This window comes from Rhinoderma darwinii, chromosome 9 (assembly GCF_050947455.1).
Source record: "Rhinoderma darwinii isolate aRhiDar2 chromosome 9, aRhiDar2.hap1, whole genome shotgun sequence".
Lineage (NCBI taxonomy): Eukaryota > Metazoa > Chordata > Amphibia > Anura > Rhinodermatidae > Rhinoderma > Rhinoderma darwinii.
This window is the reverse complement of record NC_134695.1, coordinates 23,064,058-23,087,546: the sequence shown is the minus strand read 5'-3', so window position 1 is coordinate 23,087,546 and position 23,489 is coordinate 23,064,058. Positions and strand designations below refer to the sequence as shown.

Below are 23,489 nucleotides of genomic sequence, written 5' to 3'. Positions count from 1 at the left end.
CTGCGGGCGAAAAACGGCGCGAAAATCGGCGTGCAGGGAGAGGAATATCTGCCTCAAACTTCCAAACTGAATTTTGAGGCAGATATTCCTCCTGCAAAATACCCCGTGTGAACATAGCCTTAACATTCTATGTCAAGACTCCTTCATGGCATCTCTGAGGGATGGTTATTACCATGTTCCAATACACCAAAATTCTCAGATGTTTCTCAGAATCGTCAGCAGTGGTGTTAGTTCCAAGCGCTTCCCGACTGTCTGTGTGCTGCTCCCAGAGTATTCTCAAATTATGTCCGAGGTGACTGCCTTCTTATATCTAAAAGGCATCCAGATTGTACCATACCTGGACTATTTTCTTAATCTCAGAACCACCACTGATGGAGCAATTATCACATCTTTAGTTCATCCAAAAGACCTTCACCAACTTGGGATGGCCAATACACTTTCTCATAACAAGAGAAAAATCTTTCTGGAAATTCTATTGGACTCTCAGAAAATGTAATTTCACCCGAAACAAAAATCTCTGATCAACCAGATTTCAAGTTTCCGCTCCATCTCTACAGTTACCATCAGAGAAGTAACGAAATTATTAGGAGTACTGAGATCTACAATACCAGCTGTACTGTGGGCCCAGGCCCACTCAAGAATTCTCCAGAATTTTCTTCTTTCCTCTTGGAACAAAAAACAGTCCTCTCTAGAGAAACATTCCATCAAGAAAACTCCCTGAGCTGGTGGAAGATCACAGAGAATCCCCGAGGATTACCATGGACACCTCAGCAGCGGATGCTAACTACCAGAGATTCCAGAGAGAAGGGGTGGGGAGCCCACACTTCAAATTCATTCATCCAGGGAACCTGAAATCAGTCTCTATCCTCGGCATCCTCAAACCTGAACGGACGGCAGTATAAGAGGCCCTGAAATCCCTAACCTTAGGATTTTCAAATGGCAATCCTTTCACACTATCAGACAACTCCACCACAGTAGCCTATCTCAACAGGCAAGGGGGCACAAGCCACAAGCTCTCAGGTAGTTTTGTTAAGCGGAGAAGAATGTTCCATCCCCAACAGCTGTTTATCTCAAAGTAAGTGAAAACGACACCGCAGATTTGCTTAGCAGGGAGTCTGAGAGAAGGGGAATGGAAACTCAACAGGGAAATCTTTTAGTCGATATGCAAGAAGTGGGGGATACCTATCATAGATCTCTTTGCCTCGAAAACATTTTCAGGTACCGAATTTATTTTTTCTGGCAAGAAAGGACAACCCACTGCAGATAGATGCCCTCTGCTGACCATGGCCAAAAGATCTGTATGCTTTTTCGCTCTTGTTTCTCGTAATCGTATCGACTGGCAGAATAAAGTTGTTTATAGTATACGTGAACACTGTAAAATTTGAGAATTGCTGTTTTTTGCTCGCCTTGCTTCCTAAAAATGGAATAAAAAGCGATCAAAGTCACATGTACCACAAAATGGTACCAATGAAAACCTAGGTTGTCCCGTAAAAAAAATAAGCCCTCCTACAGCTCCCTCGCCAAAAAAATAAGTTATGGCTCTTGGAATCTGAAGACACAAGGTGCAGCGTGTGTTCCAAAAGGGGGATAAGATTGGGCACAGTTTATCAGTGAGACACTGGCCACACATCTGTGGATTATTATTTATTTACGGTCTTATGCCCTGATGTACTCCGCACAGCTTATATATGCCACCACATTATGAACTTCAATACCAGTATAACCCCAATCAAAACTACTGCCCAGCAAAATCCGCTTTCCAAATGGCACTCCCTTCCTACTAAGCCCTACAATGTGCCCAAACAGCAGTTTACATCTACACATTTACCATATCTGGGAGAACTTGCTTAACACTTTAGGGTATTTGTCCTCAGTGGCACAAACTGGGCACAACATTGTGCACTAAAATATCAGTGGAAGATTGCCATTTTCACTTTGCACCACTCGCTGCACATAATGTCTGGTAAAAAAAACCTCTTGGATATAAATGCTCACTACACTTCTAGATAAATGCCTTGAGGGGTGTAGTTTCCAAAATGGTGTATTTTTTTTGGGTGTGTTTCCAATGTTTTGGCACCACAAGACCTCTTCACACAGGATATGGTGCCCAAAATCTACTAGGTGCTCCATGTCTGAGGCCTTTGTTTGAATTCAGTAGCATACTAGGGCCACACGTGGGATATTTCTAAAAACTGCAGAATCTGGGCAATACATGTTGAGTTGTGTTTCTCTGGTTAAACCTTTTGTGTTACAGAAAAATAAATTTTAAAATTTGAATTTCTGCAAAAAATGTTGTACATTTTACCTCCAGTTTGCTTTAAATCCTGTGAACCGCTTAAAGGGTTAATAAACTTTCTAAATGTTTTGAATACTTCTGAAGTATGCCGTCTTGGTGTGGTGTTTTTTATATGGGGTGTTTCTAATATTTAGGCCCATCAAACCCACTTCAGAAATGAACTGGTCCCTAAAGGTTTTGTAAATCTTCTTGAAAATGTGAAATTGCTGCTAATTTTAGAAGCCTTGTAATGTCCTAGAAAAATAAAAAAAGTACATTAAAAAAAACTGTGCCGACAAAGTAGACATATGGGAAATGTCAACTAGTTACTATTTTGTGTAGTATCACAAAATAGTATACGTCTTGCAAGATTATACGTTTTAAATTTAGAAAAATGCTTTATTTCAAACTTTCTCTAAATGTTGGTCAACGTCTTTCTCTAAATGTTGACCACATTTTACCACTAACCTAAAGTACAATGTGTCACGAGAAAACCATCTCCGAATCAATTGGATTCCAAAGTTATTATCACATAACATGACACTTCAGATTTGAAAAATCGGCTGTGAGTCTCTAAGGGGTTAAATTAGTAAAAGTTGAGCTAAATGCAGACCACAATTTTATATTTCATGTAGATATATATAATAGATTGATACTCAGTAGTTTAGGCTTTGTTTGAGAATTGTGTTGTCTCTTTTGCATTGTAGACCACGTAGATCCCCCACTGATACAACGGAATTGAGTGGAGAAGGACTAGATTGTCTCCTAGATTTCTTTTACTAGATTTTCAGGAGCTCCCAGGTCATCACTTATAGATTCCCCTGCCATTCTGGCTGGGTGAATCGTGGAATAAACAAAGCCAGTGAAGTGCTGGTGATCTGGCCTAATTCAATCATATTTGTAAAATGTACATTTTTTTGTATCTACAGGATATTTGGTCACGAAGCTCAGGAAGCCCAGGATGTTTTGTATGTAAATTGGTTGAACATGGTTCGGGCCGGGTTGTTGGGACTGCAATACTATACACCGGAGACTGGAAAATGGAGACAGGTTTGTTTTGAATTATATAGTGTAAGTAGATATAGATGTTTGAATGAATCGGCTGAAGATAAATGCAATCACTGGCACTAAAAGGACTAAACATTGCTTCTAGCGAGGTTCCATCTACCAATCTCTGGAAAAAAGTGTGATTTCAATATAAAGAAGTGTGCAGAGCACATGATTTACTATTCAAAATGTGCCACAATTCTGGTTTAAGTTGGTACCAAAATTTTGCTATACATGCTGTGTGCCTTTTGCACCACATTCAGGGGTCTGGCTGAGCTGGAAAGCGGGGTGTCAAAATTCTGCCGCAAAAAATCTGGCGTTCGCTAAGCCAATCAAGAGGTGGTATAAGGAAAAAAGTGTCTAACCTGTCTATCAAGATGCGGCAAATATATCATACGCCGTGCACCACATCTTCTGACTGCCTTGTCTGTTTACACTATCAAACTTTGTATGCATTAATAAATCTGCCCCAATTTGCCTAGCATTAAACTGCTTGTTCTCATCCACAGGCTCACATGCAGGCTCGCTTTGTCATTCTCCGTGTACTTCTGGAGGCTGGGGAGAACTTTGTCACTGTCACACAGAAAGCTGGAGCTGACGGGCGTCCAGATGCACAAGTGTCACTAGACAGGGACAAGATTATGAGTGTGGGTCGACCGGCCATCCAGCGTTTTCTGCTACGATTGCAGGTATGTATCTTTAGACGTAAATGGGTTACACTGGATCTGTGGCTTCTCTGCTCAGTATTGTCTACTCATGGCGTGACTACTTCTCTATTTCTTGTTTTGTTTTTTTTTTATGATCTCCGTTATAGGGCTTGTAAATTAGTGGGGTTCACTGGGCTAGTGTCCCCCACTTTCTATTAGGGTTATGTCTAGCTCCCCTACCTTTTCTCGTGTGTGTCCCAATTGTATAGTAAATAAAACAAGATTTATTAACTAACTGTAATCACACTCTGTTACTAAACACAGAATACACAATATATTTATTCACTTTATAGTGTCATTATACCCCAATGCCCAAGAACTATCAATATGTATCAAGTATACTAGCACTATACGTGGTTCAATAAATCAACAACACCTTAACAGTACCCATACAATCCTATGCTAATACTCACCCACGTACCTAAATACACATCAGGGGCAACTCCTGAAGCGGAATCCCTGGTCAGAGCGTTTCATGATGCTCTGGCAGGGGATTCCACTCTTAGAGGGGTCCATATATGGACATTAGTCAGGGCTCCCTCTGAGCGGAATCCCTGACCAGAGTGATTCTGCTCCTACAGGGAGCTATAGTGGTGCCATCTATGGGGGGCGCTGCCTACAAGGGGCTGTGTGGCACTATCTACAGAGGGCATCAACATCTGCGATTACAGTTTGAATTGCAGAGAAATCTGCCAAAGCTGCAGTAGACGGTTCAATAGTTGTGAGGACGTGATGGCATGTAAAAAAAATAGTAGAGAAAAAGCCAGAAACCAATGCAAAGAAGTGGAGGGATCAAACAAAGCTCTCGATACTCTGAAAGCAAGAGAAAATGGCGACTGGGCGAACATGTGACCATCCTGTGGGTTTTATTTATAAATAAAATTCATCAGTTTTTTAAAATTGTGCAAAACAGGCCTGAATCAGCCGTTAAAAACTGCCCTGAACGGATGTGGTTTTCATCTGCCGACATCTGGACCCTGTCGCGTGTGTGTGTGTGTGTGTGTATATATAGAGCCTTCGTGGTAACTTCAGGCAGCTGGCTTCCTGCCAAATTCTCTTGTCCCTTATCCTGAGGCATTTTCCCACAGGCATATATGTAAATACACACCTATGTCTGTAAAGGGAAGTGTTTTATGTATCCATCTATATATTCCCATCAATCTTTTTGTTAAGTATTCTTTTTTTTTTTCCTCCTCAGGTATATAAATCTACTGCAGATGTAAACCAGGCTCGTGAGATGTATGATGGGTACTCTAAGGTTACAGATGAGAAATCACATCCGTTTCTCACCCTCCGTGACATTGTAATACTGAGAAAAGAGGAGCGCAAGTTGTTTGTACAGATAAACACTCGAATAACAGGTGAGAAGCCTCAACACTGACTTTCATTAGACCTAAATGTATATCTTTACCAGTCTGTTGCCTGCAGTTGAAGGACGTGTGTTGGTATCCTGTTCAATATATTTTTTTTTTTTTTTTTTGGGGCTTCTCTCCGCAAAAGCACTGTTCATCAATAACTTGCAGTAATCCCTGGAGACGTTATTACGCTACATTGCAGAATGATGCTAGGTTTCATTGATTTACATGACCCATTCTTTTCAGTGGAGAGTAATCTTTCTCTCCGCTGAAGCAGTGGACCCGTTAGTTTTCAAGTGGTAATGGTCCTAACTGCTGGATCTGCATTAAACTTTGGTTCCATAATAGTCACTGTGTGGTGGATCCTGACTTATATATCTTTGTTTTGTTCTTTATGCAGGGGATGATGTGGAAGTCTTGCGTTATGACAGCAGCCCCTCTGGTCTAATCCTCTCTGTCCTGCAGAGATTCTGCAATGATGAGGTGGAACTGGAGAGGAATATGCTGGAACTGAGTTGTGCAGATGCCTTCTACTGGGAAAAACAAAACCGCAGATGAATTGTGGGGACACCAGGCAACATATTGTCACTGTGCTCTGAATGGGTCAATGAAGCAATACTCGGCATATTGAAAGCATAGATTGAGGGCAATAAGCAATCTGTGGTGGTCTCATTAAGGGGGTGCGGTTTTAGAGTAATCATTTGGATTAAATAAAAACAGCAATGATTCCAAGCAAAAGTGCTGCTCTACAGAGTCCTAGGCAACATGAAGAGCAGCGAGATGTCACTATATGGCTGTCAATGGAAAAGCGTTCACAGGGACACACTAATTGTTTGCTTTTGACTTTTTTTTTTTTTTTTGCGGGTTAAAGGTTAAACTAAATTTTTTTTAATTTTGCCATGCTTGTAACCATTTAACCTTGAAGACTGTTTTTTCTTTTTAAGATATTCTAAGTATTTCCACCCAAAATAAAAATGTTATAAAAGAATATATTTTTAGAAGTTTTTGAACATTTAGACAAGTTTTCTTAACCCCTTCCCGCTCCTTGACGTACTATTACGTCATGGCAGCTGTATCGTTCGCGCTCCATGCCGTAATAGTACGTCTCGGGAGTAACGGCCGTTTCGGCCGTCCTCCCGACACATACAGGAGCTGTGACAGTTGCTGTCTTGTTCAGCAGCTGTCACAGCTCCTACAGCGGGGACCGATCGCTGTGTCCCCCCCGCTGATTAACCCCTTAAAAGCCGCGTTCTATAGAGATCGCGGCTTTTTAGGGGTTAAGCTGCCATCGCCGGCCTGCTACTCGATAGCGGCCGGCGATGGTGACTATGGCAACCGGACACCAAACAATGGCGTCCGGCTATGCCATAGACGGAAGCCTAGTGGGTCCTGACAACGTCAGGACCCACTATGCTTGCTGTCAGTGAGTAGCTGACAGTTCTAATACACTGCACTACGCATGTAGTGCAGTGTATTAGAATAGCGATCAGAGCCTCCTGCCCTCATGTCCCCTAGTGGGACAAAGTAATAAAGTTAAAAAAAAGTTAAAAAATGATGTGTAAAAATAAGAAAATAAAAGATTTAAAAGTAATAAAAGTAAAAATCCCCCTTTTCCCTTATCAGTCCTTTATTATTAAAAATATATAAACAAACTATACATAATTGGTATCGCCGCGTCCGTAACGGCCTGAACTACAAAATTATTTTATTTATCCCGTGCGGTGAACGCCGTAAAATAAAATAATAATAAACCGAACCACAATCACAATTCTTTGGTCACTTCACCTCCCAAAAAATGGAATAAAAAGAGATCAAAAAGTCGCATGTACCTAAAAATGGTACTGATCGAAACTACAGTTCGTTACGCAAAAAATAAGTCCTCGCACGGCTTTATTGATTGAAAAATAAAAACATTCTGGCTCTTAGAATAAGGTAACACAAAAAGTGAATGATTGTTTACAAAACGTATTTTATTGTGCAAACGCCATAAGACATAAAAAAAAACCTATAAACATCTGGTATCGCCGTAATCGTATCGCCCCGCAGAATAAAGTGAATGTCATTTATAGCGCACGGTGAACGCTGTAAAAAGAAAAGAAAAAAAAAACAATAGTACAATTGCTGTTTTTTAGTCACCGCGCCACCTAAAAATAGAATAAAAACTGATCAAAAAGCCGCATGCACCCCAAGAAAACTACAATGGATTCCTCAAGGGGTCTAGTTTCCAAATTGGGGTCACTTTTGGGGGGTTCCCAATGTTTTGGCACCACAAGACCTCTTCAAACTGGACATGGTGCCTAATAAAAAAGAGGCCTCAAAATCCACCAGGTTCTCCTTTGCTTCGGAGGCCGGTGCTTCAGTCCATTACCACCCGAGGGCCACATGTGGGATATTTCTCAAAACTGCAGAATCTGGGCAATACGTATTAAGTTGCGTTTCTCTGATAAATCCTTTTGTGTTATAAAAAAAATGGTATAAAGAGGATTTTCTGACAAAAAAAAATGTAAATTTCACCTCTACATTGCTCTAAATTTTTGTGAAACACCTAAAGGGTTCATAAACTTTCTACATGCTGTTGTGAATACTTTGAGGGGTCTAGTTTCTAAAATGGGGTATTTGATAGGGGTTTCTAATATATGGGCCCCTCAAAGCAACTTCAGAACTGAACTGGAACCTAAAAAAATAAATAAATGAGGCAATACTTTGCTTCTTACATTATACTGATAATGAGCAGTGCCCACCCTGAGATGACCCCAGTTTTGACTGTTTGTATAAACGGAGACCCCTATTAGACCGTTCCAGTGCCCGGTTTTCCCAAGCATACACCCCCGAGAAGTGTATTTCTATTGATGAGTCCCTGGTACATTTTAAAGGGAGGGTTCAATTCCGCGAGTACCTGCCGGGTAAGAGGGCAAGGTATGGCGTGAAAATGTATAAGCTGTGAGAGTGCATCCAGGTATACCTACAGGTTTAGGATATATGAAGGAAAGGCCACCCCCAAACCAGACTGCATCCTGGACTACAATAGGTACATGGGAGGGATGGACTTGTAAGATCAAGCCCTGAAGCCCTACAGCGCCATGCGGTGTGGTATAAGAAGCTGGCCGGGCACATCATACAGATGGCATTGTACAATGCGTACATGCTACGTCGATGTGCAGGCCAGACGGGAACTTTCCTGGAATTTCAAGAGGTGATTACCAAGAACCTAATCTTTAGGGACGAAGAAGGGGGGGCACCCAGTACTTCTGGAAGCGGGGCCACACGCATCGTACCAGGGCAACACTTTCCAGGAGAAGTTCCCCAAACTGGCAAGAAGGGAAAAAGTCAAAAGAGGTGCAAAGTCTGCTATAAGAGGGCGATAAGGGAGGACACAATATATCAATGTGACACGTGTCCCGAATAACCAGAGCTCTGTATGAAAGTGTTTTAAAATTTATCATACATCCCTTGGTTTATAATTTACCCCAATTTTACTTACCCTGATGCACTCCGCACAGCTTATCCCACCTCGTCTTTCCCCACTGGGCCCTGCTGTGTGTCCAGGCAGCTGATAACAGCCACATGTAGGGTATTGCTATACCCGGGAGAACCCACATTACAGTTTATGGGTGTAGGTCTCCGGTCAAAATGCTCACTACACCTCTAGATGAATGCCTTAAGGGTGTAGTTTTTAAAACGGGGTCACTTCTTGCGGGTTTCAACTGTACTGGTACCTCAGGGGCTTCTGCATACATGACTTCGCACTAGAAAATCCCGAGTAGGCCAAATGGTGGTCCTTTCCTTCTGAGCCCTCCCATGGGCCCAAACGGCAGTTTATCACAACAAATGGGGTATTGCGGCACTCAGAACAAATTGCGCAACAGAATGGGGTATTTTGTTTCTTGTGAAAATAAGAAATTTTCAGCCAAAACTACATATTATTTGACAAAAAAAATGTTGTTTTCATTCCCAGCCCAATTCAAATAAGTTCTGTGAAAAAACTATGGGGTCAAAATGGTCACAACACCCATAAATGAATTCCTTGAGGGGTGTAGTTTCCAAAATGGGGTCATTTGTGGTGGGTTTCTATTGCTTTGATACCTCTGGGGCTCTGCAAATGCGACATGGCACCCGAAAACCAATCCAGCAAAATCTGTACTCCAAAGAACACACAGCGCTCCTTTCCTTCTGAGCCCTCCCATGGGCCCAAACAGCAGTTTATCACCACAAATGGGGTATTTCCGCACTCAGGACAAATTGGGCAACAAAATGGAGTATTTTATTTCTTGTGAAAATAAGAATTTTTGAGCTAAAACGACATATTATTGGAAAAAATATTTTTTTTTTAAATTCCCAGCCCAATTCAAATAAGTTCTGTGAAGAAACTATGGGGTCTAAATGGTCACATTACCCATAAATGAATTCCTTGAGGGGTGTAGTTTCCAAAATGGGGTCACTTCTGGTGGGTTTCCATTGCTTTGATACCTCTGGGGCTCTGCAAATGTGACATGGCACCCGAAAACCAATCCAACAAAATCTGGACTCCAAAGAACACACAGCGCTCCTTCACTTCTGAGGCCTCCCATGGGCCCAAACGGCAGTTTATTGCCACAAATGGGGTATTGATGCACTCAGGAGAAATTGGGCAACAAAATTGTGTATTTTGTTCCCTGTGAAAATAAGAAATTTTGGTAAAAAATTACATCTTATTGGAAAAAATGTCATTTTTTTAATGTCACAGCCCAATTGAAATAGGTGCTGTGAAAAAACTGTGTGGTCAAAATGCTAACAACCATAAATGAATTCCTTGAGGGGTGTAGTTTCCAAAATGGGGTCACTTTTGGTGGGTTTCCATTGCTTTGATACCTCTGAGGCTCTGCAAATGCGACATGGCACCCGAAAACCAATCCAACAAAATCTGGACTCCAACAAACATATAGCGCTCCTTTCCTTCTGAGCCCTCCCATCGGCCCAAACGGCAGTTTATCACCACAAATGGGGTATTGCCACACTAATGACAAATTAGGCAACAAAATGGGGTATTTTGTTCCCTGTGAAAATAAGAAATTTTGATCACAAATGACATTTTATTGGAAAAAATGACATTTTTTTCATTTCAGAGCCCAATTCAAATACGTGCTGTGAAAAAACTGTGCGGTCAAAATGGTAACAACAACCCTAAATGAATTCCTTGAGGGGTGTAGTTTCCAAAATGGGGTCACTATTGGGGGATTCCTACTGTTTTGACACCTCAACACCTCTTCAAACCTGGCATGCTGCCTAAAATATATTCTAATAAAAAAAGAGGACTCAAAATGCACTAGGTGCTTCTTTGCTTCTAGGGCTTGTGTTTTAGTCCACGAGCGCAGTAGGGCCACATGTGGGACATTTCTAAAAACTGCAGAATCTGGACAATACATATTTAGTAGTGTTTCTCTGGTAAAACCTTCTGTGTTACAGAAAAAAAAATGAATAAAATTGAAATTCAGCAAGAAATTTGCAAATTTCACCTCCACTTTGCTTTAATTCCTGTGAAATGCCTGAAGGGTTAAAAAAAACTTTTATAACTGCTGTTTTGAATACTTTGAGGGGTCTAGTTTTTAAAATGGGGTGTTTTATCAGGGTTTCTAATACATAGGCCCCACAAAGCCACTTCAGAACTCAAGAGGTACCTTAAAAAAAAGGCTTTTGAAATTTTCTTAAAAATATGAGAAATTGCTGTTTATGTTCTAAGCCTTGTAACGTCCAAGAAAAATAAAAGAATGTTCAAAAAACGATGCCAATCTAAAGTAGACATATGGGAAATGTGAACTAGTAACTATTTTGGGTGGTATAACCGTCTGTTTTACAAGCAGATGCATTTAAATTCTGAAAAATGCAATTTTTTCAAAATTTTCTCTAAATTTTGCAATTTTTCACTAATAAACACTGAATATATCGACCAAATTTTACCACGAACATGAAGCCCAATGTGTCACGAGAAAACAATCTCAGAATCGCTTGGGTAGGTTTAAGCATTCCGACGTTATTACCACATAAAGTGAAATATGTCAGATTTGAAAAATGGGCTCTGAGCCTTAAGGCCAAAACTAGGCTGCGTCCTTAAGGGGTTAAATAGCCACTGTCGTTTCAACAAACTTTGCATAAATCAATTGTACAAGTGAATACAAGAAGCTTTATAATATTACAGAAAAATGCCTTTCTCCAGTTACTAGGTTCCTTTTTTCCCCCTCATAACAGTTCACACTGAATTTACTGTGAAATCCAGAGACAAGACCGATTTTTATCAGCTTTCTGAAGGATCAGGCGGTTGTTGCCCATAGAAGTCTCTGATGGTGTAGGAGGGAGCAGAGTGTGGCTGCTATTTCTGCAAAAGTTAACAGTAGAATCGCTTCGTTATTGGTTGTCACTTAAAGGGAAGGTGTCATTAATAATTTTTTTTATCATATTGCTTTTAATATGATAACATAAATTTTATGTTTGTGTTCTTGTGTTCTACTTTTTACTTTGTAGTTACTTTTACTTCACTATAGGGGCTGCCATTTTTTTTTCATCTCTGTATGTGACGATTAACGACACCTACAGAGATGGAATACGGCACATGCAACACCATAGAGAATGCGAATGGGAGCCGTTCCATTCTCTGCAGCGTACGGCGTCTGTGTGGGAACGGCGCATGCGCCGCTCCCACACAGACCAAAACAAAGCTCGTTCGCAGAGCGAAATCCGGCGCCATTTTCTTGTGGACCGGAAGATGACTACTTCCGGCCGCGGCTTCCGGCTAGATGTTCAAGGAAGCGAAGGCGCAAGGAATAGGAGCAGAGGCGGCAGCAGCAGGTAATTTTATGTTTGTGTATGTGATGTGTTTATTATGTTCGTGTTTTATGTTCGTGTTATACTGTCTGCTGAGCACTGTATCTAATCCTCATACACTGCAGTCGCTCAGAAAATGGCAGCACACAGTGTAGGTTTGAAGATTCAACCCCCTCCTTCTCCTGGCACTAGCCAGAATAAGGGAGGGGGGATTTTGTGAGGACACGAGAGTGTGTGTCTACCCCAAATTTGCAGCATAAAGCAATGAGGTTGCTGTACCACATTGACCATTCTGGGAACTGCTCCCTCTAGTGGCCAGCAAATGGAAATGTTATAAATTAGAATCTAACTTATAATATTTCCTGACTTGTGAAAAAAATTAAAACTGTGTAATCACTTAAATATTGTTTAACTAAATTTCTAACGACACATTCCCTTTAAATTTTAAAATGGTTGTTGGGTTAAAAAAACAAAAACATTTTCAAATGCTCTTAATAGAGAATTCTGAGTTAACAGTGGAGGGTGCTTAGTTCAGGACCCTAAAATTACTGTCTAAGGCCCCATGCACACGACCGTAATATCGCCTGTAATTATGGGCCCATTCATTTCTATAGCCGTCTGACACCTTCCCGTATGTCTACGGGAGGGTGTACGTGCCGTAGAAACCGCCGAAAAAAAATAGTCCTATTTTTTGATTTTTACAGACTGTGCCCCTATACTTTGTAATGGGAGCATGGCCGGCTGTCGTGTGCATTAAGCCTAAGAAACCCTTTTCCAGGTAGCGCCTTTGGGACCAGTGGTCCAATGGGCTCCCTCTGCTTTGTCAGGTGGTATTCCAATTGGTAATTGAAGTATGAGCAGTGCACTGGGAGATCAATAAGGATAGTACCAATCTCTTGTCTAAATCAATGTTTGCACTCTTTTTATTGTTAAGATACCCTCAGGGCGTACCCTTTAATCCGGGTCAAAACCACAAAAAAGGCCATACTTACTAAGTGGGTGGGTGAAAACCCGTTCCCAGCAGGACGCAGACAGGTCAAAAAATGCTGCAGAAGGAGGGTGCATTAAATAGTGATAGCCACTCCCCCTGGTCTTGAGGGGAGTGGCGAACTAAGTGCTCACAAGTGTGTGATAAATGAATGTCAGTGTTAGTGTAGTGCTAAGGTGTGAATGTATGGTAAAAAAGAAAAGTATGTATGGAAGTGTCAAATGTGTGAAAATGTAATAAGAAATGTGTGGGGGGGGGGGGGCGGGGCGCAATGCTGTAAATAGTACATGGGGTGTCAGTACTATGTGTAATACGTGGAGGGACAATGTGCCGGTCGTCAGGCATAGCATATCTTGCCGAATCACAGCCTATTTGTAACGCCGCTACTGTTGGCTAAGGCGGGCTGCTCTGCATGCCAAACCAAATGTCAGCACATCATGCCCTCCCAGCATATAAGACCTATTATTTTTTATTACATTATCACACATTTCTGACACTTCCATACTTCCATACATACTTGAGTGGTATGAGGGCTTAATTTTTGCGAGACAAGCTGTAGTTCTTATTGGAACCACTTTTCGTTACATACAACTGCAACAGCGCTAAGTTGCCAAAACATTTTAATTTTTTACGGCATTGAGTGGGTGAGTTAATGGTATATTGTAGTAATTCTGACTTTTACGGCCGAGCCGCGATACTAATTTTCTTTACTTGGGAAAATTGCGTTTTATGAATTTAAATTATTATTTTTTCACTACTAAAAACTTGATCGCTGGTACAACACACTGCAATAATAATGTATTGCAGTATATTGTCATTTTTACAGGCTTCTGTTAATCCCTGCCACAGGCTTAACAGAGGAAGAGTGAAGGCAGTTTTGGGGGGCGGGGGCTTCATTAGGCTCCTAGGCTGCCATGACAACCATCGGCACCGCACGATCATATTGTAGGGCACCTGTCAGCGGAGGCCGTCCTCTTTTTAACTCCTCAGATGCTGCGGTTGCGATTGTCTGCAGCATTTGAGGGGTTAAACGGCCAGGAACCGCACGGTCGATGTTCCTGGCCGTTAGTCCTGGGTGTCAGATGTAAAACACAGCTCAAACCCGCAGCATATGGAGTGGGCACTGCGCGTAAGACAGCTCCATACATCACCCCCTGCACCACGACGCGCTATTATGTCATGGTGCACGAAGGGGTTAATCAATTATATGTACCCCACAATATTAAAAAATAGAACTTGTCCTGGCAAAAACAAGTCCTTCTACAGATATGTCACTGGAAAAATAAAAGTTATAGCTCTTTGAATGCAACAATGGAAAAACTTAAATTGCCTCGTCATTAAGGTCTAACCCCTTCCAGCTGCAGCCACTTTTGACATTCCTGACAGCCTTATTTTTCAAATCTGACATGTCACTCTGTGGTTATAACTTTCGAATGCTTTTACCTATCCAAGCGATTCGAAGACTGTTCTCGTGACACGTTGTACTTTAAGTTAGTGGTAAAATTTGGTCGATACATTCCGCATTTAATTGTGAAAAACACCAAAAATGTTGCGAAAAATTGCAAAAATTAGCATTTTTCTAAATTTAAATATAGCTGCTTGTAAGACATACTAATACCACACAAAATATTTGCTAATTACCATTTTACATATGTCTACCTTAGATTGGCATTGTTTTTTGAACATCCTTTTATTTTTCTAGGACGTTACAAGGCTTAGAACTTTAGCTGCAATTTCTCACATTTTCAAGAAAATTTCAAAAGGCTATTTTTACAGGGACCAGTTCAGTTGGGAAGTGACTTTGAGGGGCCTATACAATACAAACCCCCATAAGTCACCCCATTTTAAAAACTGCACCCCCTCAAAGTATTCAAAACAGCATTTATTAAGTTTCTTAACCCTGTAGGCGTTTCACAAGGATTAAAGCAATGTAGAGGTGAAATTTAAAAATGAAATTTTTTTTTTGCAGAAATTCATATTTAATAAAAAAATTCTCTAATACAGGTTTACCAGAGAAACGCAACTCAATATTTATTGACCAGATTCTGCAGTTTTTAGAAATACCACACATGTGGCCCTAGTGTGCAAATGGACTGAAACGCATGCCTCAGAAGCGAAGGAGCGCCTAGAGGATTTTGGGGTCTTTTTTTTTTTTTTTTTTTTTATCAGAATATATTTTAGGCACCATGTCAGGCTTGAAGTGGTCTTGTGATGCCAAAACAAAGGAAACACCCTAAAAAAAAAAAAATACCATTTTGGAAACTACACCCCACAAAGAATTTATCTAGGGGTGTAGTGAGAATTTTGACCCCACAGGTGTTTTATAGCTTAAAGGAACAGTGTCACGAACAATTTTTTTTTTTAATACGTTATGGGTTTTAGTGTGATAAAGAAATTTTATTCATGTATGTTGTTGTGTTGTACTTTTTCGTTTTTACTTCATTTACTTCTCTATGGGGGCTGCCATTTTTTTTTCCCATTTCTATGTGTGTCGATTAACGACACATACAGTGATAGAATACGGCACACACATCCCCATAGAGAATGCGAACGGGAGCCGTTCCATCCACTATAGCGTGCGCGATCTATGTGGGAGCGGCACATGCGCCGCTCCCACACAGACCAAGAGTCAGGTCTTCGCTAGAGCGAAATCCGGCGCCATGTTCATGTCGACCGGAAGCCGCGGCCGGACTGTGAGATGACTACTTCCGGCCGCGGCTTCCGGTCATGTGTTCAGTGCAGCGAGGCGAAGGCGCAAGAAGAACAGCCAGTAAGAACTTTGACAGAGCGGAGGTCGCGTCAGGAGCAGGTAAGTTCTGTTCATGTGCGTTCGTGTCAGCAGCCTTTGGCATCATACCAGGGAGGCCTGTGGCATTATACCAACGGAGGCCTATGGCAGCATATACAGTGTGGCATCATATACGTTGTGGCAGCATACCAACGGAGGCTATATGGCAGCATATAGAGTGTGGCAGCATATACGGTGTGGCAGCATATACAGTGTGGCATCATACCAGGGAGGCCTGTGGCAGCATATACAGTGTGGCAGCATATCAACGGAGGCTATGTGGCAGCATACACGTTGTGGCATCATACCAACGGAGGCTATGTGGCAGCATATACGGTGTGGCATCATACCAACGGAGGCTATATGGCAGCATATAGAGTGTGGCAGCATATACGGTGTGGCAGCATATATACGGTGTGGCAGCATATACAGTGTGGCATCATACCAGGGAGGCTATGTGGCAGCATATACAGTGTGGCAGCATATACGGTGTGGCAGCATATAAGGTGTGGCATCATACCAACGGAGGCTATGTGGCAGCATATACGGTGTGGCAGCATATATGTTGTGGCAGCATACCAACGGAGGCTATATGGCAGCATATACGGTGTGGCAGCATATACAGTGTGGCATCATACCAGGGAGGCTATGTGGCAGCATATACAGTGTGGCAGCATATACAGTGTGCCATTATACCAACGGAGGCTATGTGGCAGCATATACGGTGTGGCATCATATACAGTGTGGCAGCATATACGGTGTGGCATCATACCAACGGAGGCTATGTGGCAGCATATACAATGTGGCAGCATATACGGTGTGGCAGCATATACGGTGTGGCATCATATCAACAGAGGCTATGTGGCAGCATATACGTTGTGGCAGCATATACAGTGTGGCAGCATATACAGTGTGGCATCATATCAACGGAGGCTATGTGGCAGCATATACAGTGTGGCAGCATATACAGTGTGGCAGCATATACGGTGTGGCATCATACCAACGGAGGCTATGTAGCAGCATATACAGTGTGGCAGCATATACGGTGTGGCAGCATATAGAGTGTGGCAGCATATACAGTGTGGCATAATACCAACGGAGGCTATGTGGCAGCATATACAGGGATACAGTGTGGCATCATACCAATGGAGGCTATGTGCCAGCATATACGGTGTGGTAGCATATACAGTGTGGCAGCACATACGGTGTGGCAGCACATACGGTGTGGCAGCATATACGGTGTGGCAGCATATACAGTGTGGCATCATATCAACGGAGGCTATGTGGCAGCATATACGTTGTGGCAGCATACCAACGGAGGCTATGTGGCAGCATATACGGTGTGGCAGCATATACGGTGTGGCATCATATACAGTATGGCATCATATACAGGGATACTGTGTGGCATCATACCCAGTAAGGCTGTGTAGCATCATATCAAATGAGGTTGTGTGGCATCATATACAGGGATACTGTGTGGCATCATACCCAGTAAGGCTGTGTGGCATCATATCAAAGGAGGTTGTGTGGCATCAGACCCAGTAAGGCTGTGTGGCATCATATCAAAGGAGGTTGTGTGGCATCATATATAGGGATACTGTGCTGCATCATACCCAGTAAGGCTGTGTGGCATCATATCAAAGGAGGTTGTGTGGCATCAGACCCAGTAAGGCTGTGTGGCATCATATCAAAGGAGGTTGTGTGGCATCATATACAGGGATACTGTGTTGCATCATACCCAGTAAGGCTGTGTGGCATCATATCAAATGAGGTTGTGTGGCATCAGACCCAGTAAGGCTGTTTGGCATCATATCAAAGGAGGTTGTGTGGCATCATATACAGGGATACTGTGTTGCATCATACCCAGTAAGGCTGTGTGGCATCATATCAAAGGAGGTTGTGTGGCATCATACTCAGTAAGGCTGTGTGGCATCATATCAAAGGAGGTTGTGTGGCATCATATACAGGGATACTGTGTTGCATCATACTCAGTAAGGCTGTGTGGCATCATATCAAAGGAGGTTGTGTGGCATCAGACCCAGTAAGGCTGTGTGGCATCATATCAAAGGAGGTTGTGTGGCATCAGACCCAGTAAGGCTGTGTGGCATCATATCAAAGGAGGTTGTGTGGCATCATATACAGGGATACTGTGTTGCATCATACCCAGTAAGGCTGTGTGGCATCATATCAAAGGAGGTTGTGTGGCATGAGACACAGTAAGGCTGTGTGGCATCATATCAAAGGAGGTTGTGTGGCATCATATACAGGGATATTGTGTTGCATCATACCCAGTAAGGCTGTGTGGCATCATATCAAAGGAGGTTGTGTGGCATCAGACCCAGTAAGGCTGTGTGGCATCATATCAAAGGAGGTTGTGTGGCATCATATACAGGGATACTGTGTTGCATCATACCCAGTAAGGCTGTGTGGCATCATATCAAATGAGGTTGTGTGGCATCAGACCCAGTAAGGCTGTTTGGCATCATATCAAAGGAGGTTGTGTGGCATCATATACAGGGATACTGTGTTGCATCATACCCAGTAAGGCTGTGTGGCATCATATCAAAGGAGGTTGTGTGGCATCATACTCAGTAAGGCTGTGTGGCATCATATCAAAGGAGGTTGTGTGGCATCATATACAGGGATACTGTGTTGCATCATACTCAGTAAGGCTGTGTGGCATCATATCAAAGGAGGTTGTGTGGCATCAGACCCAGTAAGGCTGTGTGGCATCATATCAAAGGAGGTTGTGTGGCATCAGACCCAGTAAGGCTGTGTGGCATCATATCAAAGGAGGTTGTGTGGCATCATATACAGGGATACTGTGTTGCATCATACCCAGTAAGGCTGTGTGGCATCATATCAAAGGAGGTTGTGTGGCATGAGACACAGTAAGGCTGTGTGGCATCATATCAAAGGAGGTTGTGTGGCATCATATACAGGGATATTGTGTTGCATCATACCCAGTAAGGCTGTGTGGCATCATATCAAAGGAGGTTGTGTGGCATCATACCCAGTAAGGCTGTGTGGCATCATATCAAAGGAGGTTGTGTGGCATCATATACAGGGATACTGTGTTGCATCATACCCAGTAAGTCTGTGTGGCATCATATCAAATGAGGTTGTGTGGCATCAGACCCAGTAAGGCTGTTTGGCATCATATCAAAGGAGGTTGTGTGGCATCATATACAGGGATACTGTGTTGCATCATACCCAGTAAGGCTGTGTGGCATCATATCAAAGGAGGTTGTGTGGCATCATACTCAGTAAGGCTGTGTGGCATCATATCAAAGGAGGTTGTGTGGCATCATATACAGGGATACTGTGTTGCATCATACTCAGTAAGGCTGTGTGGCATCATATCAAAGGAGGTTGTGTGGCATCAGACCCAGTAAGGCTGTGTGGCATCATATCAAAGGAGGTTGTGTGGCATCAGACCCAGTAAGGCTGTGTGGCATCATATCAAAGGAGGTTGTGTGGCATCATATACAGGGATACTGTGTTGCATCATACCCAGTAAGGCTGTGTGGCATCATATCAAAGGAGGTTGTGTGGCATGAGACACAGTAAGGCTGTGTGGCATCATATCAAAGGAGGTTGTGTGGCATCATATACAGGGATATTGTGTTGCATCATACCCAGTAAGGCTGTGTGGCATCATATCAAAGGAGGTTGTGTGGCATCATACCCAGTAAGGCTGTGTGGCATCATATCAAAGGAGGTTGTGTGGCATCATATACAGGGATACTGTGTTGCATCATACCCAGTAAGTCTGTGTGGCATCATATCAAAGGAGGTTGTGTGGCATCATACCCAGTAAGGCTGTGTGGCATCATATCAAAGGAGGTTGTGTGGCATCATATACAGGGATACTGTGTTGCATCATACCCAGTAAGGCTGTGTGGCATCATATCAAAGGAGGTTGTGTGGCATCAGACCCAGTAAGGCTGTGTGGCATCATATCAAAGGAGGTTGTGTGGCATCAGACCCAGTAAGGCTGTGTGGCATCATATCAAAGGAGGTTGTGTGGCATCATATACAGGGATACTGTGTTGCATCATACCCAGTAAGGCTGTGTGGCACCATATCAAAGGAGGTTGTGTGGCATCAGACCCAGTAAGGCTGTGTGGCATCATATCAAAGGAGGTTGTGTGGCATCATTTACAGGGATACTGTGTTGCATCATACCCAGTAAGGCTGTGTGGCATCATATCAAGGGAGGTTGTGTGGCATCATATCAAGGGAGGTTGTGTGGCATCGTACCCAGTAAGGCTGTGTGGCATCATACCCAGTAAGGCTGTGTGGCATCATACCCAGTAAGGCTGTGTGGCATCATACCCAGTAAGGCTGTGTGGCATCATATACAGGGATACTGTGTGGCATCAGACCCAGTAAGGCGGTGTGGCATCATATCAAATGAGGTTGTGTGGCATCATATCCAGGGAGGCATGTGGCAGCGTATACAGTTTTTTATTTGACGTCTTGGGAGAGATATGTATCAACTGTTGTTTGTATTTGTCAGTTATGGCGCCAAAGAGAATTCTGAAATCCATTGATGAAAATCAACCAATACGTAAACGTATACCACCAACTTTTACCCCAGAGGAGAAAGAAAAAAGAGCCCAGGAGGTAAGACTTTGTGCAGTTGATGTCTGTGAAATGCTTCACTGTGCTGTGGGATAGCACGCTAACTCTTTCATTTGTGGGGGGCCAAGCACACCACCATCTACTGGTTTTAATATAAACCAAACCAGTACGAAAGTGGAATTTTTGTGGGACCTCTTTTGGTCGTCCATTCCATTCATAATATTGTGTCCTATATTTTTGGTGTCTTTTCACTCACCTTCACCATTGACGTAAGTGGAGTGCACACTGTTGAATAGAGATGAGCGAACTTATCAAAAGTTCGGTTCGGCTAGTTCGCCGAATTTCACAAAAAAGTTCGGTTCGGACCGAACTAGTTCTGACCGAACCTGTCACTTACGTGCGCCGAGCATGCTACTGTCTCGGGTGCTGATAGAGTTAATGGGCTGCACTAACTCTTTCAGCAACCTTCACAGTACATGCTCGGCGCGCGGAAAATACAATTTAAATGTAATAAAAAAATAAAAATTATACGTTCGTACTTACTTTCCTCCTGTCCGGCCTCCAGCGATGACGTTTCATCCCTTTCGCCGCTGCAGCCAATCACAGGCTGTAGTGGCGGTCACGCACGTCAGGATGACGCTTCATCCCACGTGACCGCCTCTGCAGCCAATCACAGGCTGCAGCGGCGACATGGATGAAACGTCATCGCTGGAGGCCGGACAGGAGGAAAGTAAGTATGAACGTATTATTATTTTTTTTTGCCATGTATGTATGTATGTATGTATGTATGTTGGCATGTATGTATGTTGTCATGTATGTATGTATGTATATCTGTGCATGTATGTTGGCATGTATGTATATATGTGCATGTTTGTATGTATATTTGCATGTATATATTTGCATGTATGTATGTATGTTGGCATGTATGTATGTATGTATGTATGTATGTTGGCATGTATGTATGTTGTCATGTATGTATGTATGTATATCTGTGCATGTATGTTGGCATGTATGTATATATGTGCATGTTTGTATGTATATTTGCATGTATATATTTGCATGTATGTTTGCATGTATGTATTTTTGCATGTATGTTGTCATGTATGTATGTATGTTGTCATGTATGTATGTATGTATGTATGTATATATGTGCATGTGTGTATGTATATTTGTATGTATGTATGTATGTTTGCATGAATGTATGTATGTTTGTTTGCATGAATGTATGTATGTATGTATGTTTGCATGAATGTATGTATGTATGTTTGCATGTATGTGTGTTTGCATGAATGTATGTTTGCATGTATGTATGTATGCATGTTTGTATGTATATTTGCGTGTGTATATATATATATATATATATATATATATATGTATGTATGTATGTTGTCATGTATGTATGTATGTATGTTGTCATGTATGTATATATGTGCATGTATGTTGGCATGTATGTATATATGTGCATGTGTGTATGTATGTATATTTGCATGTATATATTTGCATGTATGTATGTTGTCATGTATGTATGTATGTATGTATATATGTGCATGTATGTTTGCATGTATTTTGGCATGTATGTATACATGTGCATGTTTGTATGTATATTTGCATGTATATATGTTTTAATGTGTGTATGTATGTTTGCATGTATGTTTGTATGTATGTTGTCATGTATGTATGTATATATGTGCATGTATGTATGTTTGCATGTTTTTATTTTTGCATGTATGTTTGCATGTATGTTTATATATATGTGCATGTATGTAATTATGTTTGCATGTATTTATGTTTGCATCTATATTTGTGCATGCTTGTATATATGTATGTATGTATCTTTGCATGTTTGTTTGTATGTATGTATGTTTTCATGTGTGTGTGTATGCATGTATGTATGATAGTTTGCATGTATATATGTGTGTATGTTTGCATGTATGTATATTTGCATGTATATATGTGCATGCTTGTATGTATGTTTGTATATATGTATGTATGGCCATGTATGATACTGTCTGCTGGCGCCCTGTATCTAAGTCAACTTCGTGGCAGGCTTCTATACATGGTATAACAGTCAGTATCACACATTAAACTGAATCTAAGCCTACGACATGTTTTATTTAATTTTTTTTTTTCTCACAGGTTTGGTGTTTGGACTACGTCGGTTTCGAGGACTACTTAGATGACGTTTTTTTTTCTACAATAAAATGGTTAATGAGGGTTGTGTTGGGGGTGCTTTATTTCAATAAAATATTTTATCTATATCTTTGTCTTTTTCTTTTCAAATTTTATTACTACCACTTTAGTAATGGCCGCTGTCTGAGTGACAACATCCATTACTAAGGCGAGGCTTAGTGTTAGCCGGTGCAGAGGCTAACACTAACCACCATTATTACCCCGGTACCCACCACCACCAGGGGTGCCGGGAAGAGCCAGGTACGATCCAGTACCCGACCATCTGTTGTGATGGTCGGGCTCTGGGGCGGCCGCAGGCTGGTATTATGAGGCTGGGAAGGGCCAAAAACAGTGGACCTTCCCACCCTTGTAATGCTAGGCTGCTGCTGCTGTGTTGTATCTGGCTGGTTATAAAAGTGGGGGGGACCCCCACGTCATTTTTTTTAAAATTATTTTTTTTTTTTATTTTTTTTTTTAAAAAGACATGGGGTTCCACCCAATTTATCATAACCAGCCACATACAACACAGTGTTATTAGCCTGGGAATGGACAAAACCAGTGGCCCTTCCCACCCATGTAATGCCAGACTGCTGCGGCCTTGTATATGGCTGGTTATTAAAAATGTGGGGGACCCAACGTCTATTGTTAAATTTTTTTAAAAAATGACGTGGGGTCCCCCCCATTTTTATAACCAGCCCGATACAACACAGCAGCAGCAGCCTAGCATTACAAGGGTGGGAAGGTCCACTGTTTTTGGCCCTTCCCAGCCTCATAATAC

The 23,489-nt window shown here is 42.0% G+C and overlaps 1 protein-coding gene across 3 annotated transcripts in view; it reads left to right on the top strand.

Moving 5' to 3' along the window:
* DPP3 (dipeptidyl peptidase 3) overlaps positions 1–6,372 on the top strand; it is a 74,542-nt gene extending 68,170 nt beyond the window's left edge. For all 3 annotated transcript variants that reach the window (XM_075837364.1, XM_075837365.1, XM_075837366.1), the window contains exons 15-18: positions 3,205–3,325; positions 3,832–4,011; positions 5,228–5,390; positions 5,785–6,372. In XM_075837364.1, coding sequence (XP_075693479.1) covers positions 3,205–3,325; positions 3,832–4,011; positions 5,228–5,390; positions 5,785–5,942 — 622 coding nt within the window. In that variant the 3' untranslated portion in view covers positions 5,943–6,372. The remainder of the gene's footprint in view (positions 1–3,204; positions 3,326–3,831; positions 4,012–5,227; positions 5,391–5,784) is intronic.
* Positions 6,373–23,489: the final 17,117 nt, after the last annotated feature.